The following is a 16,131-nucleotide window of genomic DNA, read 5'->3' on the forward strand; positions in this document are numbered from 1 at the left end:
CGCAAGGCGCGCACAACGTCCAAATTTCTCAATTTGTCACTTTTCCTTGAACCCTCTGGGGGTTGGAACACAGGCAGAACTATCTCCTGATTCAGATGAAAAGCAGAGACTACTTTTGGCAAAAATTGGGGTACGGTTCGAAGAACAGCCCTGTCATCATGAAATATCAGGAAAGGAGACTTGCATGACAATGCTCCCAACTCCGATACTCTCTTTGCTGACGCAACTGCCAACAAAAATACAAGTTTCCATGTAAGGAACTTAAGGTCAGCCGACCTCAACGGCTCAAAAGGTGCCTTTTGAAGACACTCCAGAACCAGCGATAAATCCCATGGAGCCACTGGTTGCTTGTAGAGAGGTTTTAAATCGAGAAACCCCTTGCAGGAAAGTTTGCACCTCCGGTAGCAATGCTATCCTTTTCTGGAAATAAATCGACAAGGCCGATATCTGTACCTTGAGTGACTGAAGGCTTAACCCAGATGAGAAACCATCCTGCAAAAACTCCAGCAATTTTGACAGTCGAAATCGCGATGTATGCGACTTCTGCCTTTCACACCACCTAATATAGGTCTTCCAGACCCTATAATAGTTAGCTGAAGACAATGACTTCCTAGCTTTCACCATGGTGTTAATCACAGCCTCTGAGAAACCCTTGTTCTTCAAGATGGCGGTTTCAATAGCCAAGCCGTCAAATTTAGCCGAGCTGAATCCATGTGTAAGAACAGCCCTTGGCTTAACAGATCTGACCTCAGAGGTAGACGCCACGAGTCCACAGACATTCTCTGAAGCCTCGAGTACCAGGACCTCCTTGGCCAATCTGGGGCCACTAGAATCACTGGGATTCCTTGGGACTGGACTCTTTTCAATACTCTCGCCAGCATTGGAAACGGCAGGAAGGCATAAAGCAGATTCCCCTCCCAGGGAATAGTTATTGCATCCACTGCTTCGGCCCGTGGATCTCTCGTCCTGGCATAGAACCTGGGCACCTGATGATTGAACCTTGATGCCATCAGGTCCACATCCGGAGTTCCCCACTTCAGTGTAATCTGTTGAAATACCTGTGGGTTCAGGCTCCGATTGCTGCGTGTGCCTGCCTGATGATTCAGGTACGCCACAGCTGTGGCGTTGTCGGTCTGAATCCTCAACGGAAGACCCTGCAATCTTTCTCCTGCCAGAGATATTACCTTCCACACAGCTGGCAGTTCCAGGATATTGATCGGCAAAGCAGACTCCTCCGAGGTCCATAAGCCCTGAAGGCGCAGGTCCAGAACCACTGCCCCTGAGACTGGCGTCGGAAGTGACTACCAGCCAGTCCCAGGACTGCAGGGACCGACCCCACTGCAGGGAATCCACCATTGCAGGGAAGACCGTGTCTCCAGAGACAACACAATGCGCTCTGACTTCATGGACTGAGTATTTCCTGACCAAGACGTCAGGATGTCCCACTGAAACACTCGAGAGTGGAACATGGCAAACTGTAGCATCTCGAAAGTCGCCACCATTTTCCCCAGCAGTTTGAGACACCTCCAAACCGATGGACTCTGAGGCCCGAGGATCTCCCGAACCAAGGTGGCTATGTCCCTGGCCTTTGTCTCTGGCAGAAATACCCGATGTAGATGGGTATCCAGGACAACCCCCAGGAACTGGATTCTCTGTGACGGCACAAGCGGAGACTTTTGTAAGTTTAAAAGCCAACCGTGAGTCTGCAAAAAACTGATGGCTTCTGCCAAGTGACTCTGCAACCTCTCCGCCGACTCTGCTTTGAACAGCAGGTCGTCCAAATACGGCATCACCGTGATTCCCTTCAGGCGGAGAACAGCCACCATTACAGACATAATTTTGGTGAATACCCTTGGCGCTGTGGCTAGACCAAAGGGCAACGCCTGGAATTGCAAATGCAGGTCTCCTATCGCAAACCTCAAGAGAGCCTGATGTTCCGGGTTGATAGGAACGTGAAGATATGCGTCCTGGACATCCATGGACGCCAAAATTCTCCCTGGTCCAAACTTAGCAGCACAGACCGTAGAGATTCCATCTTGAAATGGTCTACCCACAGATGGAGATTCAAGGACTTTAGATTTAAGATTGGTCTGAAAGACCTGTCTGGCTTGGGCACCAAAAACAGAGTGGAATAAAAACCTTTCTTCCACTCCGCTCGAGGGACCGGGATCACCACACCTTTCTCTACGAGAGATTGAGCCGCCCCCAGAAGAGCAGCACGGAGCCGAGACTCCTTTGGCAGTGGTGTAGGAATGAATCTTCTCGGAGGAAGACCTTTGAAGGGAATCCTGTAACCCTGGGATATAATGTCCAACACCCAAGGATCCCAGCCCAACAATGCCCAAGCGTCCCTGAACCTGCTCAGACCCCCCCCCCCCCACCTTGACCACAGTTGGGATATTTCCCAGGTAGTCATGCTGAGTGCTTGTCCTCACCTTTGGTGCTCGATTTCTTATGAAAGGAACCGAACATTGACTTTGGGGCCTTGCCCCTAAAGGATGTCCTCGAAAGGACGCAACCCCTCTAGGGGAGGGCAGAAAGGACGGCCTAAAAGCAGAAAACCTTGAGGCCTGTTTAGCTGCAGGAGCCGGCAGGAAAGTACTTTTGCCTCCCGTGGCCTGCTTAATAATCTCTTCCAGCTCTGAACCAAACAACAGCTTTCCTTGAAAAGCTAAAGCCTCGAAGGCCTTTTTAGATTCATTATCCGCCTCCCAGGCTTTAAGCCAAAGCACTCTCCTGGCATTGACGGACACTGTGGAAACTCTGGAAACCATTTTGAGAGCTTCCTCCTCAGCCTCAAGCACATACTGCTTGCTGAGAAGCTTAAAGCAGCTGCGGAGTAACACACCTGGATCAGCATGCAAAATTGTACACAGGTCATTGGCCCACACAATCATGGCCTTAGAAACCCAGGCTGATGCTATAAGAGGGCGTAAAGTGTAGCCCACCCCTTCAAATATTGCCTTGAGGTTACCTTCCAGCTTCTTGTCTACGGGGTCCTTAAAGGCTGCCCCACCCCTGGACAGGTAGCATCGTGGCTTTAGAAAGCCGTGCCACAGAAGCATCTACCACCGGAACTTTTTCCCAGAGGTCTGCATGAGCTTCAGGCATGGGGTATAAACTTAAAAATCTCTTAGGCATCTGCAGCCTTTTATCGGGCGTTTCCAAGCCCCTTCCAATAAATCCTGTAAACCTTCTTCCGCAGGGAAGGTAAGTTTCCTTCCACTGCCGTTTAAATACACCTTTCTCCCTCCTCTTCAGCAACAAGCAATGGCACTGAATAAGACCTTTTAGGGGTCCCCACAGTATCACCATCAAATCTAAATATCGAAAGTATATATACAGGATAGATTAAGTGCGCTGCAGCAGCTAGTTGAGTCCACACTACCCAAAAAAAGGTTCTCCTTTAAAACCTCCACCACAATCAGATATAACATACAAAATGGTAGTAGACTTATCCAGCGCTATGTATCAATCCCTCCTGAGAAATCTTCCGTCTCAGTGTGTACTCCACATGTAGGGAATATCAAAGAAAATATCTCATAGTGTAACACTGTTAGTTTATTACATACAAGACATTTAAAAAACATATATTCTTCACTGTCACAACCAGTGAGTACAATGAAGAGACTTTTCACATTAAACAGTTAAAAAGCATGTCCTCCGTTGCTAGTATGTAAAGGGGGTAATTACCGAGTCCAGGGGAACTGTTCGAAAAACAGTTCAATCAAGCGTGTTTAAGCACAATCCACAGGAGTCAGGATACCGGTTTCTCCTTTTCTCCCCGGCGCGCTGTTTCTGATTCCTGGATCGGTCCCTCTTATTCTACCGTGCAGCGGGTATTCAGGTGAAGCCCGCACCTGAATACCCGCTGCACGGTAGAATAAGAGGGACCGATCCAGGAACCAGAAACAGCGCGCCGGGGAGAAAAGGAGAAACCGGTATCCTGACTCCTGTGGATTGTGCTTAAACACGCTTGATTGAACTGCTTTTCGAACAGTTCCCCTGGACTCGGTAATTACCCCCTTTACATACTAGCAACGGAGGACATGCTTTTTAACTGTTTAATGTGAAAAGTCTCTTCATTGTACTCACTGGTTGTGACAGTGAAGAATATATGTTTTTTAAATGTCTTGTATGTAATAAACTAACAGTGTTACACTATGAGATATTTTCTTTGATATTCCCTACATGTGGAGTACACACTGAGACGGAAGATTTCTCAGGAGGGATTGATACATAGCGCTGGATAAGTCTACTACCATTTTGTATGTCACCATCAAATCTGTCTAACAAATCATTAAACCTGCTGATCCCCTTAGCAGTATCCTGCATGACCTGTAAGAAACCAGGATCTGCTTGGGTCAGAGGCAAGGAGCCCGAGGACTGCTGAGATGATGACATAGGTCTAGGGGAAGCTACCAACACATCACTCTGCCTGTCCAGCAATTGCACTAAGGCATTAACCAACCTGCCCAGGGCACTGGCCCACGCAGGCTCCGATTGCTCTACCCTCTGGGGTTCACTGCCCATGGGTCTCACAGCAGCGCAAGTAATACACAAGCCCCCCTTGGCCATCTGCTCAGGGACAATTTTCAGTGTACAAACACTGCAAGCGCTCAATGCATTAAGGGCTCCCTCCCCAAAGCCACAGACTGTTGCTCAGACATGATGTAAAAGTAACACTGTCACAGCGCACAATGTACAGGCGTTTTATACAGAGCCAATGTACTAGAGTCACTTATCTGTCTGAAGCTTTCACAGTGGGGAAAACGATGCCCAGTAAATCCAATCACTCTGCCAGGATCGGTCAGCTAGCTCAGCTGCAAGCGTTCCGAATGGCACCAAAACAGAGTGAGGGAAGAGACCAAGTCCCTGCTGCTGCGGGGTCCATGGCTTTTGGCGCCAACCACTCCCACTGCAGGATCTCCAAGTTCCAGTGTCTCCCCCTCTGCTGGGGACCACTTGGAACATGCCTGTAACACACTGCTGTCCTCTCATATAGGAGCTCAGTGTGTAAGCTCCGCAGAAAATGGCCGCAGCCATCATGGAGCGCCTGTCGCCCATGATCCCCACCTAGCGTGAAGCCGGTTTCAGAGCGCTCCAGAGCCCAGGCAGCTTCTCAATAGAAGCTGTAAGTGCTGCACAGGGAGACCAGAGTGTCTCGCCTGTGCACAGCGCTGTCAGTGTGAGGATTCAGTGAGAATCCTCACACTGTGCCTACCTAGCTAGTGTAAAAGTTAATTAAATAAAAAAACTCCTAACTAACTCTAATCCTTCGGCTACTCCAGCAGCCCTTTAGAATAGCACCCACTCCAGTGGGCACCTAACACAAACTGAAGAGTCTGGGATGAAGAAGAAAGGAGCCTACCCTCCAAAAGCTTTAGGATAGGTGCCTGGCTCCTACATCCCAATGTTGAGCTGTGTCACCAGGACCATTGAAAGAGAAATAGGATTTGCCTTGATAAAACCCTTTCTTAGAGTCCATAGGAGCACAGGACACTTTCCCTGACACAACTATGGACTCAAAGAAAGGCATTTATCAAGGTAAGACCATAAATTCTATTTTTCTCTTTTGTCCAGTAAGTGACACAGGACTTCATGGCCCCTCAAGGGCAGCGAAAGCTCCTGGTCTTTGGCAAGGACATTCCTACCAAATTGTGCATCAGCAGATGCGAAAGCATCAAATGCACAGAATTTGATAAAGGCTTGGGCAAAGAAACTGCTTTACATAACTGGTAAGCTGAAACACCACATCCACTGTAGCTTTCCAGGAAGCACCCACAGCCCTGGTAGAATGCGCCGTAACTTCACTTGGAGGAGTGATCTGTGCTGATAGCTAGCCCTGATGAATTTTCAGGTGGAGCCCATCTAGCCAAGGACTGTTTCCAATAAGCATGGTTGGCCCGCTTCCAATTATAAACCAACAAGGTATCCTATTTCCAAACTGCCTTAGTCCTGTGTAAATAATACACAAAGCTACGACCACATCAAAAGAAGCCTCAGAATCAGAGGCCCTAGAGAAGGAAGGAACTATAAGCTCCTGGTTAAGGTGGAACTTGGAGACCACTTTAGGCAAATAATCTAGTCTAATCTTTCATTTGGATAGGCTGGTACTTTGAACAGAGAGGGTAATTTCCATGATAAGATCTGAGACCCTGCAAATTAAGTAAATGGCCAAAAAATATCACACTCCAGGAAAGCGATTTGAGATCCACTTCTTCCAGTGGTTCAAAAGGAGGCATTTGAAGAGCCTTGAGAACCATTGAAAGATCCCATAGAGCCACCGGAGAAACCACTTGAGGCTGGACATGAAGAACGCCCTGAACAAAAAAAAAGTCAGATCATCAGACAAAAGAGCCAGTTTGCATTGGAAGAGGACCCCCAATGAATATAAGTGCAAGCCTAAGTCCAAACCTGCTTGAAGGAACACCAGCAGACGAGAAAAGGCCTGGGTTGGAAACATAAAGAGGGAAAAAAAGCTTTCCAAACTAGATAATAAATTCTTGCAGAAGAGTGTTTCCTGGTTGAATCATTGTATGAATGACCTGTGATGAAAGCCCTTATCTTTTAAAGGGGGGACACCTCAGGAACCATCCTTCTTCAAAGCTAGGCAACTTCTGCTGCTTTCACACCGCAAAACCTGCTCAGACCAGGTATTTTAAACAGGTCAGAACAAGTTTAACCCCTTTCACACTGCATGTAAATACCTGGTCTAAAACAGGTTTGCGGTGTGAAAGCAACAGTGTGAAAAGCGGTAAAGCCCCCCCTTCCAATGCTCGTAGAGACAGTCCGACACAGGCAGCAGCAGCGCAGGGTGTGCTGATGTTGGGAGAGACTGCAGTGGTCCAGCTGATGGAGAGCGGGCAGGGGGGCGCATGGTGAGGTGATTGGGGGCAACACCTCACCATTCGATCCCCTGCCCGCTCTCCATCAGCTGCACCGCTGGCTGCTCTCAGTCCCTCTCATCATCAGCACCCCCTGCGCTGCTGCTGCCTGTGTCAGACTGTCTCAGCGCCATCTCTCCCACCCCCACAGAGGGCGAGGAGGCAGCGTGACATCCACATCATGCTCCCGCTGCCCGCACTCCGCTGCTGCTCGGGAACCGGTGAGTCCAGGCAGACAGCCGCCTGCACCCCAGCCCGAGCTTCCTGTCCCCGCTCACTTCCTCGGCACAGAACTGCACCGTCAGCAGTAGTAGCAGCAGCAGCCCCCGCTCTCGCCGGGGCTGGACACACTGTGCTCCGGAGGACACTTGCAGAGACCCCCTGCCCCCAGCGCAAGAGGAATATATTCAAATTATCACAAGTGCCCTAATTAACCTCTCCGATATGACAATGCATTGTGTTGAGTTTTTTAATATGATCTGTATCCAGAAGTAGCAGAAAACAGACTTTTTTCTATAATAAGCTACCAGTTACTATTTGATCAAGGAAGAAGGGCTGCAATATTAACCGATGGGAAATTGCTGTAAATTGTTGTAAAAAATTTTTTGTATTATTATACACATAGCAAATTTATTTTTGTCTTGAGCTGGCCAGCACATATATTAAATCTATGATGACTATGCCACATTGTAAAATAGCAAGCTCTATATTAAATTAAAAATAGTGTTAAAGCCATGGCATTTATTTGGTTACAATCCATATTTAATGCAGAAGTATTAAAAATAAAATATAGAGAGGATTGTCAGTATAGCAAATCTTTATCTGTTTTATCTAGAAGATACTGGTTTTTTTTGGGGGGGGAGACAGTTCTCTTAATACCATAACAAAATAATCAAACGGATTTCAAAAAGACCAAATATTAGATTTGCAAAAATTTAAAATCCTCTTCACAAAATTAGTAAAATATAAACCATGTATATTCAAAACAAATTAACCCTGTATATAAAAAAAATGTACGTCAACCTATACAAAGCAGCATAAATGATAAAAATAAAAACCACACAAAAATAAAAAATAAAAGCCATTCTCTACCCAATCCCAATAAAATGACACAACACATGTTTAGCTGTAAACGTTTTGGAGTGGTTCTTTTAGTTTCGAATTCAGAGTTTATAGTATGTAGAGATGTATTATTTTTTTAGATTTTCTTTTCATTTTATTGTGTCTTTTGTTTTGAACCACTGAACCATGTTTCTTTATTGCAAAAGTAAACATGCTTTAAGAAATTCAGCTTGTAAATCAATAAAACAAACATTACATAGGATGATTTTTAAATGTATAAACAGTTAGAAATTCAACAATATTGCCTATTTTACTATGACACAAATTCACCATATTGTAAAAACTATAATACAAGTATACTGTACATCAGAAGAACCAAACCCTACCCCATGATCCTTTCACAAAATGTATATGGCTGATTTTTTGTGTTCATCGATTCTGCTCATGAGTATATTAAGTTCACACCAACGTTGTTATAAAGGAAAACCAAATCCTTCTATTTGTATTAAGTGAGGCCCTTTTATCGTTTTGCATATGCCAGTTTCTTAGATTTAGTCTTTACTCCTGATCATATGGATACCATCAAAAATGAATGTCAAGAAATGTCCCAATTACGTTATTTGTCATATAGTACCTTTATGTAAGTAAATATTAGTTGAAAGCTAGGGGCACCTCATAACGGGGTTTAATTCTAAATGTTATAAGAACAGTAGATTAACAAACCCTTTTAAAAGGCCAATATTTCCATCTGATTGGAAGATACCTAATGTCACTACTACAGGTACAACCTTTATATTATTCACACAGAATAGACAGTAAGATGAGCCAAGTTAGAAAATAGAGTTGCAAAATAGTGCATTTTAAATAAGGCACTCTAAATTGTAATAGTGCTAAACACAAATTGGTATGTGGCAGTCCAAGTCTGTTGTGGCCTATTTGCATGACTGGACTATATATATATATTTTTTTTTTCCCCTTTTAGAAAATAAGCCCATATATACCACAAAGTTTACTATATGATTTCTAAGCACACATTATATGTGTACCCATGTACAATACAGTTTGAGTTATAATCAAATTAGAATTTCCAATTATGCATTTAAAACCAGGAAGCTCTCTAAAATAGTGGAAATTGTAATTTTCATCATACAGACAATTTTATATATTTAAAAAAAAAAAACACTACAAAGTGAAAATCAAAATGCAGACTAGGAAAAAATATCTGAAAGCTAGGTGTACTTGAGTGTTAAGCAAGGATAAAATAAAAAAGATAAGTCTAGGTCTTACTGCCAAGCCTACAAACCTGCCACTTTAAAAAATATAAATAAAATATAGTAGGATGGTTTGGTTAGACCAAGCGAATGTGTGCTATATACGCACAATATCTATAGTGCAGAATACTGTACACACATGCTAGAGACCTTCTAGGTTTTGAAAACATTAAAACCAAATTATTCTAAATTACAAATCAAAAGAAGGTCCTATCGGAGTTCTCCATCAAAGCTGAAAATGCTGTATAATGCTTTGTGATAAAGCTTTAGTAACAGTCATATTTGCTGTTCTAGTCTTTCAAAATGTTTGGTCTTCTTTCTCGCCATCCATGGTACAAAAATAAAACATTTTCAGGCATCTATTCCATTGTAATCTTAGTACACAGAAAGGAGAAAGTTATGTACAAAATTATACACCTTAAGAAAACATCTGTACATAATATATAAATCATCGGTCCACCTTTCCTGGTCTTATATCATCTATAAAGATCTCAACATTGGCCACATTACAGATGAGGATCTGGCAGTGGGATAAACAAACAGTGTCCAAGCAAGCCCAATCCTAAAAATATTATAGGCATTAAAAGTGACTTTATGAGCATGAATGGACAAGACTGTAAGAAAAAGAATGGTCGACATTGTACACAGAAGGGAGCAATGGATAAGAATTTGAAACCGTTCTGTAACCAACAAATTCCATCACTACACTGCTGCAACGCACAATGCAGACCTTTTAAGCAGATTTGTTAAACAGTGAAGGCAAAAACAGTATTCCACCTCCCATCCAAAAATAATCAGGATAAACATGGCCAATTAAATAAAATGCTTCGGAATTCAGCATAATAATTCAATAGTATTACACGATGCATATTAAGACATATCTGCATACATCCAGTACTACGTAAAACCCATTCTCTATAATCCTGGCTATTGAATGTTACAGGCATTAACACTATTGGGCAAATTAGAAGATTCGCTGGGCTACGCAAATCTCAGAACACCCCTCTATCACACGTACATGAAAATAAATACATTCAAGTTATCTGGTCTAGTAGTTACACTGCCATACCATCAGTCCTCACCTCTTCCACTGATGCAGTGGCACATACACCAATGCAGACAGATGGCAAGGAGTAAGGTTTAAATGAGATTTTAAATACATATTTTTGGTTTGCTTATCTAACATGTATTTCATAACCAAAACCTAGTGTAAATGGAACACAGATTAATTATTATCCACTTGCTTCAATAGACTGGGTGGCTGATCATGCAAGCATTCCGTATAATGCTGAAAACTAGGTTTGGCACAAGTTGGTCTTAATCGTAGTTAGAACAAATGTGTTAATGTGTTCTTGACTTGGCTGCATGGGGAAACAATAATATGTGGGCATAATTTTTTATGGAAATCCTTTAATGTTTTCCAGTCAATGGATTGTTCATTTAAATAAGCACCCGAGCACAGATATAAATCCTAACAGTGGCCAGTTGATTTGCAGTGTTAAATTAGAAAACCTGGGTAACTATACAAGCAGTTTAACATAAATACTTGTGTAAGTGAGATTAAGTTGAAGCTGGGTACATTTCTAGAGATTTAAAAAATAAAACTATGAAATTTAAAGACTTTCCAAAAATATTTCTCACTACTTTCCATGTAGGACCGTGTTTTAAAAAACAAAAACACACTGGGGAAAAAAAAACAAGACACAAAAACAAAGTCTCTAGCCTTTGGCTTTCATAGAAAAGCATCAAATTCACGGATTTACACAAGGTATTTAATTCCTGTGACGAGGAGAGGAAAAAATTGGCTCATTGGTGTTTACATTTTCTTCCTTACTCATGTTACTATGGTACAAAAAGGTCAGTAAACACTCCTTAAAAATTAACTTCTATGTACAAATGTTTATTGGTATTTTCATCTTCGCCAGGAGCGAGATTCATCTTCATCCTCATCCTCATCATCGTCCTCATGAAGAAAAGGGTCTGAAGTTACTACCTCCTTAAAGACAAAAAAAAAATACATATACTTAAAATCAATCAATTGTCAGAATGGTGTCTTGGTTCTAAGCCAGACGGGACGAGAAACAATTCCTCTTAACAGCAAGGCAAGAACTAATAGCATGTTACTGCCTATCATACGCCCTTATATTAAGAAATCTCCTCTACATTAAACAATAACTGCTACACAAAAAATGGAACCAGACATTACTGTAACAAAAAAAAGACTGGTTCTAAAATGGCCCTTCCTTTGTTTTATTTGAGGCCTTTTTTTACTCAGGCCGGTAGTCTGATTGCTAATGCTGTTCTCCATTAATCTTATTTTGCATCTCTGTTTCTGAGAAGGTTAAAACGCTGAGGAATACATTTGAGAGGCTCCAGTAAACTTACTGTGCCGCAGGATGTAGTGCGGCCACCATCCATGGTTAGCTCCAGCACCTGCAGTACAGTGTGTGGCTATTTATGGTAAGGCTGGCTACTTATCTTGGAACAGCCCTGCACCCTTCTCACCATCCACTGCATGTGTAATTTCCCTTCTTCCCCCTTCATCCATTCTCTTCCCCACCTTGGGCCGAAACATTCTAGACACCTCCCTCGAAGCGCTGATACTGTAAATAGAGCCATCTATATATAGATTTGTCATCAGGTAGGTGGTGTGGTGGGAAACTTCCAGCTGTCCCTCAGAAGCATTGAATGATCTAGGGGCACCAAAATTAAGCTAATCTTGGCCACCCTACACCAACCTAAAAATGTTGTGGTGCCATTGAATAGAACCACTGTTACATATATATATTTATTATTATTATTTATATTTATTCAGTATGTAGGCCATTTAATAAAAATAAATTAGGAGTCTATATGGCAAAGAAAATTAGGATAGCAAAAACTAGTTACCTGCCCGTCAAAATGACATAAAATAACAGTAATGTCAGTGCCAGCAGCGGTACGCACCAATAAGGAGCAACATGAATTGTGTTCTAGTGAAAAATTTCCCCATAGTCGTGAGGAGCAGTGTTAGTCTTCTATTATATAGGATAATACGCATACTTTTTTAAACTAAATTAGGATAAAGTTACAATAAAACAAAATAATTAGGGAACTAAACCTCCACACCATGAGCACGCATATATATACACACACACACACACACACACACACACACACTACCAGCAGCGGAACCTTTAACGATCCTAAATATCACATGGTCTTGGTTGAAACTGAACTAGACTATCCAAATAAACGGTGGGGTCCATACTTCAGGAGGTTTAATATAAATAAATAATGCACACACACACAATCCCTACCCCCTTAAATAGTCACATTGCATATACCTCTTCCTTGGGTTCTTCCTCCTCATTTCCTGTGGAAATGGAAGGCGTCTTCGGTTTGTGCCAGCAAACTATAAGTTTTCGACCTTTAAATTTTGAACCTTGGTTAGCAGCCTAATTGAACAAGAAAAAAAAAAGTATTGCAATATGAATAACTGCTCCACTATCTGTGATAGGAATTGTAAGTACACAGAGGTTCAGCACTGGGAAATTTTTAATAGGAAGCACGGTAATGGGAAAAAAAATTTTTTTTTAACATCTGTGGTTAGACTTTTTTTTTTTTTTTAAGTACGGACTTGGCTTTATTTATTTATAGTTTCTTATATTGTGCATACATATTACACAGCGCTTTCCAGAATATAGTTGAACATTCACATCAGTCCCTGCCCCAGTGGAGCTTACAATCTATATTCCCTACCACATGCACACACACAGACATTCTAGGGTTAATTTTTGTTGGAAGCCAATTCACCTACCAGCATATTTTTGGATTGTGGGAGGAAACTGGAGTACCCGGAGGAAACCCACGCAAACACAGGGAGAATATACAAACTCCGCACAGTTAGGGCCATGGTGGGTAATGAACCCATGACCCCAGTGCTGTGAGGCAGTAATGCTAACCACTACACCATCCGTGATGGCTTTATTACTAAAAGCACCATGAGATCCTGGAGCACAATGAATAATAATATGCTCTTATATCAGAAAATACAGTAGTCTATTTAAAAGTGACGTTTCACAGGTACTTGACGGGACAGCTTTAGGTGTCTCCAAAAGGAAATTCGGTACTTGTGTAATATCTGGGCGCCCGATTTTTTCATTGTACTGCATTGCATCGCAACTCCATGCTTTGCGATTTTTCATTGTAAAGACCAGATTTTTAATTGTAGTCACCCATGGGTGATTTCATACCCCCACTATCCAACTACGCATGGAGTTGATTTTATATAGCATGGCGAGCGCAGCGAGCCACTGAGCCCGAAGCGTGACGATCGCAGAAAACATGTAAAGTAATCCGCGTGCGTTTGCCACGCTTCGGGCTCAGTGGCTAGCTGCACTATATAAAATCAACTCCATGCGTAGTTGGATAGTGGGGGTATGAAATCACCCATGGTTGACTATACAATAAAAAATCAGGTCTTTACAATGAAAAATCACATCGCATTGCATCGCATGCCTTAAGTAGTGGCATGCAATGAAAAAATTGGGAGCCCAGATAATACACAAGTACAGTAAATTCTACCTGCGCATGTGCAAAACCCTGTGCCAATGCCTTCGCTGAGTATAACACTCGCCTAGGTGTTCACACAGTAATGGGAGGGCCGGGTGGGCAGCAGGGGGAACGCTGGGCATGAGTTACTTTTCAGACCGAAGGCTGCAGAAATTCTGCAACCATCAAATGGATTTCTCTCCCGGGCGGCTGCATGTGAGGGGATGTGTTCGCATACACATCCCCTCACATAGTAGCGAGGCTGGTGGGGGTGGGGAGGCTGTTCAGCGCTTACCTGTTCTCTAGGCTGCGAGTATACGCAGCTTAGTGAACAGGTCTGAATTAGGCCCTATGTGTCATCTGCTTCCTGGAGAAATGATATTAGGGGGGTCATTCACAATGCTTCCTAACTTATAACTGTATTCAATATAACTGCACTCTACTTTCCCCCACTGTAGCCATATCAGCAGCACTGCAGGCTGCTCTAAAATAAATATTACTGATATTTGTGTAGAAACAATATATATGGTAATCTGTGTTACTAAATGGTTATAACATAGCAGAATGAGTGCGTATTTTGTATGCGAAGGACAAGAATTCCCCCGAGTGCACCTCACTACATGGTTTATAACTACATTCTTCAGTACAAATTCTACGTCTGCCCTCTAGTGCTCAAAACAACAGATCTTTCTCAGACCCATGTTACAAGTCTGTTACACATTAAAGAAAAAAACGTTTTCATTAACATTTTACCATATACAATACAGTTGGTATACATGTAATGCAGCAGGTAGATTGTGTTTATAGGTCTCATTACGAGGTATGTATGTGCTGTACATTACAAAGTACATAAATGTTGTCATGGGTTCATGTGAATGACTGAGCTAGACCGTATCACTCTAGGGAAACGTAAGAAAACAAAAGAGCCAGAGCTCTGTTCTAGAACCTTGGCTTACATTTTCAGCCTCCTGCCTCGTCTTGAACGTTAAAATGACAGTTGGTGGGAACTCCTCTTCCTTGAAGTCATCAACGTCACCAAATTTCTGTCAATGACACAAAAATAAAAATTCAGGGGATTTGAATATTTTAACTTTAAAAGAATAGACTTATTGCAGATGGCTAAAAGGATAATTTTTAAAAACCTTTATTCAAGTCACCACTTTATATATTTTCACTTACATAGAAATGTTGCAATAATTCTTCTTTTTCCATTTCATAAAAGCCAACAACAGATATCGTTTTAGGACGATGATCGACGACCATGTGATTTAACGAGCCTCTGCCCCTTCCTCCACGACCTCTTCCTCTACCTCTGCTCTGCATGGATAAAGTCTTCCCCCGGCCTGCAGGCAAGAGTCCTAAACGAGCAGCCTAGAACACAATCAGACTGGTTATAGACTGTTAGACTTAACACGCTCCCATCACCTCTCCATCAGCTTGTTTCATTAGAAGTGTCTAATGCAGGTAAAGTACAATGCTAAATTGGTTTACATTATATTCTGCTGTGCAACCTATGCAAGTTGTTTCATACACATCTTTACCGAGGACTAACTCATACCCATTAATGACACTGCATAGAAAACCCAGTGCTGCCCACCACTAGGCCACACAAAGTTTCAGGCTCTGCAGCGCTCTCCTGGCTTTCACATTAGTGATGGGATAGAATATAACAGATACTTACAAAGTGGCATACAAATAGACTACATTTTCCCACAAACAAGTAGTTCATTAATAACAACCACAATATTTGCTGTAGGTGCCCAGACTCCACCTATCACATTTAACCCAAAATTTCCCTTGTGAACCCTATGGGGTGTATTCAATGCCGGAGGGAGCTGTGACCGTGAGCAGGGCTGCCTGCTCGCGGTCACAGCTCACCCTGTCAGTATTCAATTGACCCCCCCCCCCCATATATGCGATTCCCCCTTGCTATGGTTTTGCAGCGAGGTGGAATCAGCGTATTCAGTCACAGAAAAAGAGAGACTCACGGCTAAATGCAGCCGGCTCCCTGCATTGGTCATGAACCTAGATGTTTGGGGGAATCCTCGCTGATTCCCCCGGAATGTAGAATAGGGTGAGCGGCCGGCGAGGGGTTAAACAGCGAGGATCACTTGTTTTCTGCGATCCCCACCGTTTAACCCCCTCGCTGGCTACATTGAATAGGGCCTATGTATCAAGAAGAAGAACTATGCTTTAACATGAGAGAAAAGCAAACAAATCAAAACCATCTACTTCTACTATGCAATTTTGCATCAATGTTAAATGCATTTAGTTGTTGCAGGATAATTTTAAAAATAAAATTAAGGGTGATATCCAATTAGCTGCGGCAAATTCCGGCAGATAATGGATTGGCACGGGGCTATCCAATTAGTTGATAA

General features: G+C 42.7%; 1 protein-coding gene across 3 annotated transcripts in view; it reads right to left on the reverse strand.

Annotated features, from left to right (window-relative positions):
* Nucleotides 1-8,008: 8,008 nt before the first annotated feature.
* The window catches only part of RBM27 (RNA binding motif protein 27), a 60,667-nt gene continuing 52,544 nt past the window's right edge, over nt 8,009-16,131 (reverse strand). For all 3 annotated transcript variants that reach the window (XM_083181907.1, XM_083181908.1, XM_083181906.1), the window contains 4 exons: nt 14,933-15,124; nt 14,710-14,796; nt 12,547-12,657; nt 8,009-11,216 (listed from right to left, as the gene is read on the reverse strand). In XM_083181907.1, the coding sequence (XP_083038033.1) occupies nt 11,133-11,216; nt 12,547-12,657; nt 14,710-14,796; nt 14,933-15,124 (474 nt within the window). In that variant the 3' untranslated portion in view covers nt 8,009-11,132. The remainder of the gene's footprint in view (nt 11,217-12,546; nt 12,658-14,709; nt 14,797-14,932; nt 15,125-16,131) is intronic.

Source organism: Crinia signifera, chromosome 4, assembly GCF_055691185.1.
Source record: "Crinia signifera chromosome 4, ASM5569118v1, whole genome shotgun sequence".
Classification (NCBI taxonomy): domain Eukaryota; kingdom Metazoa; phylum Chordata; class Amphibia; order Anura; family Myobatrachidae; genus Crinia; species Crinia signifera.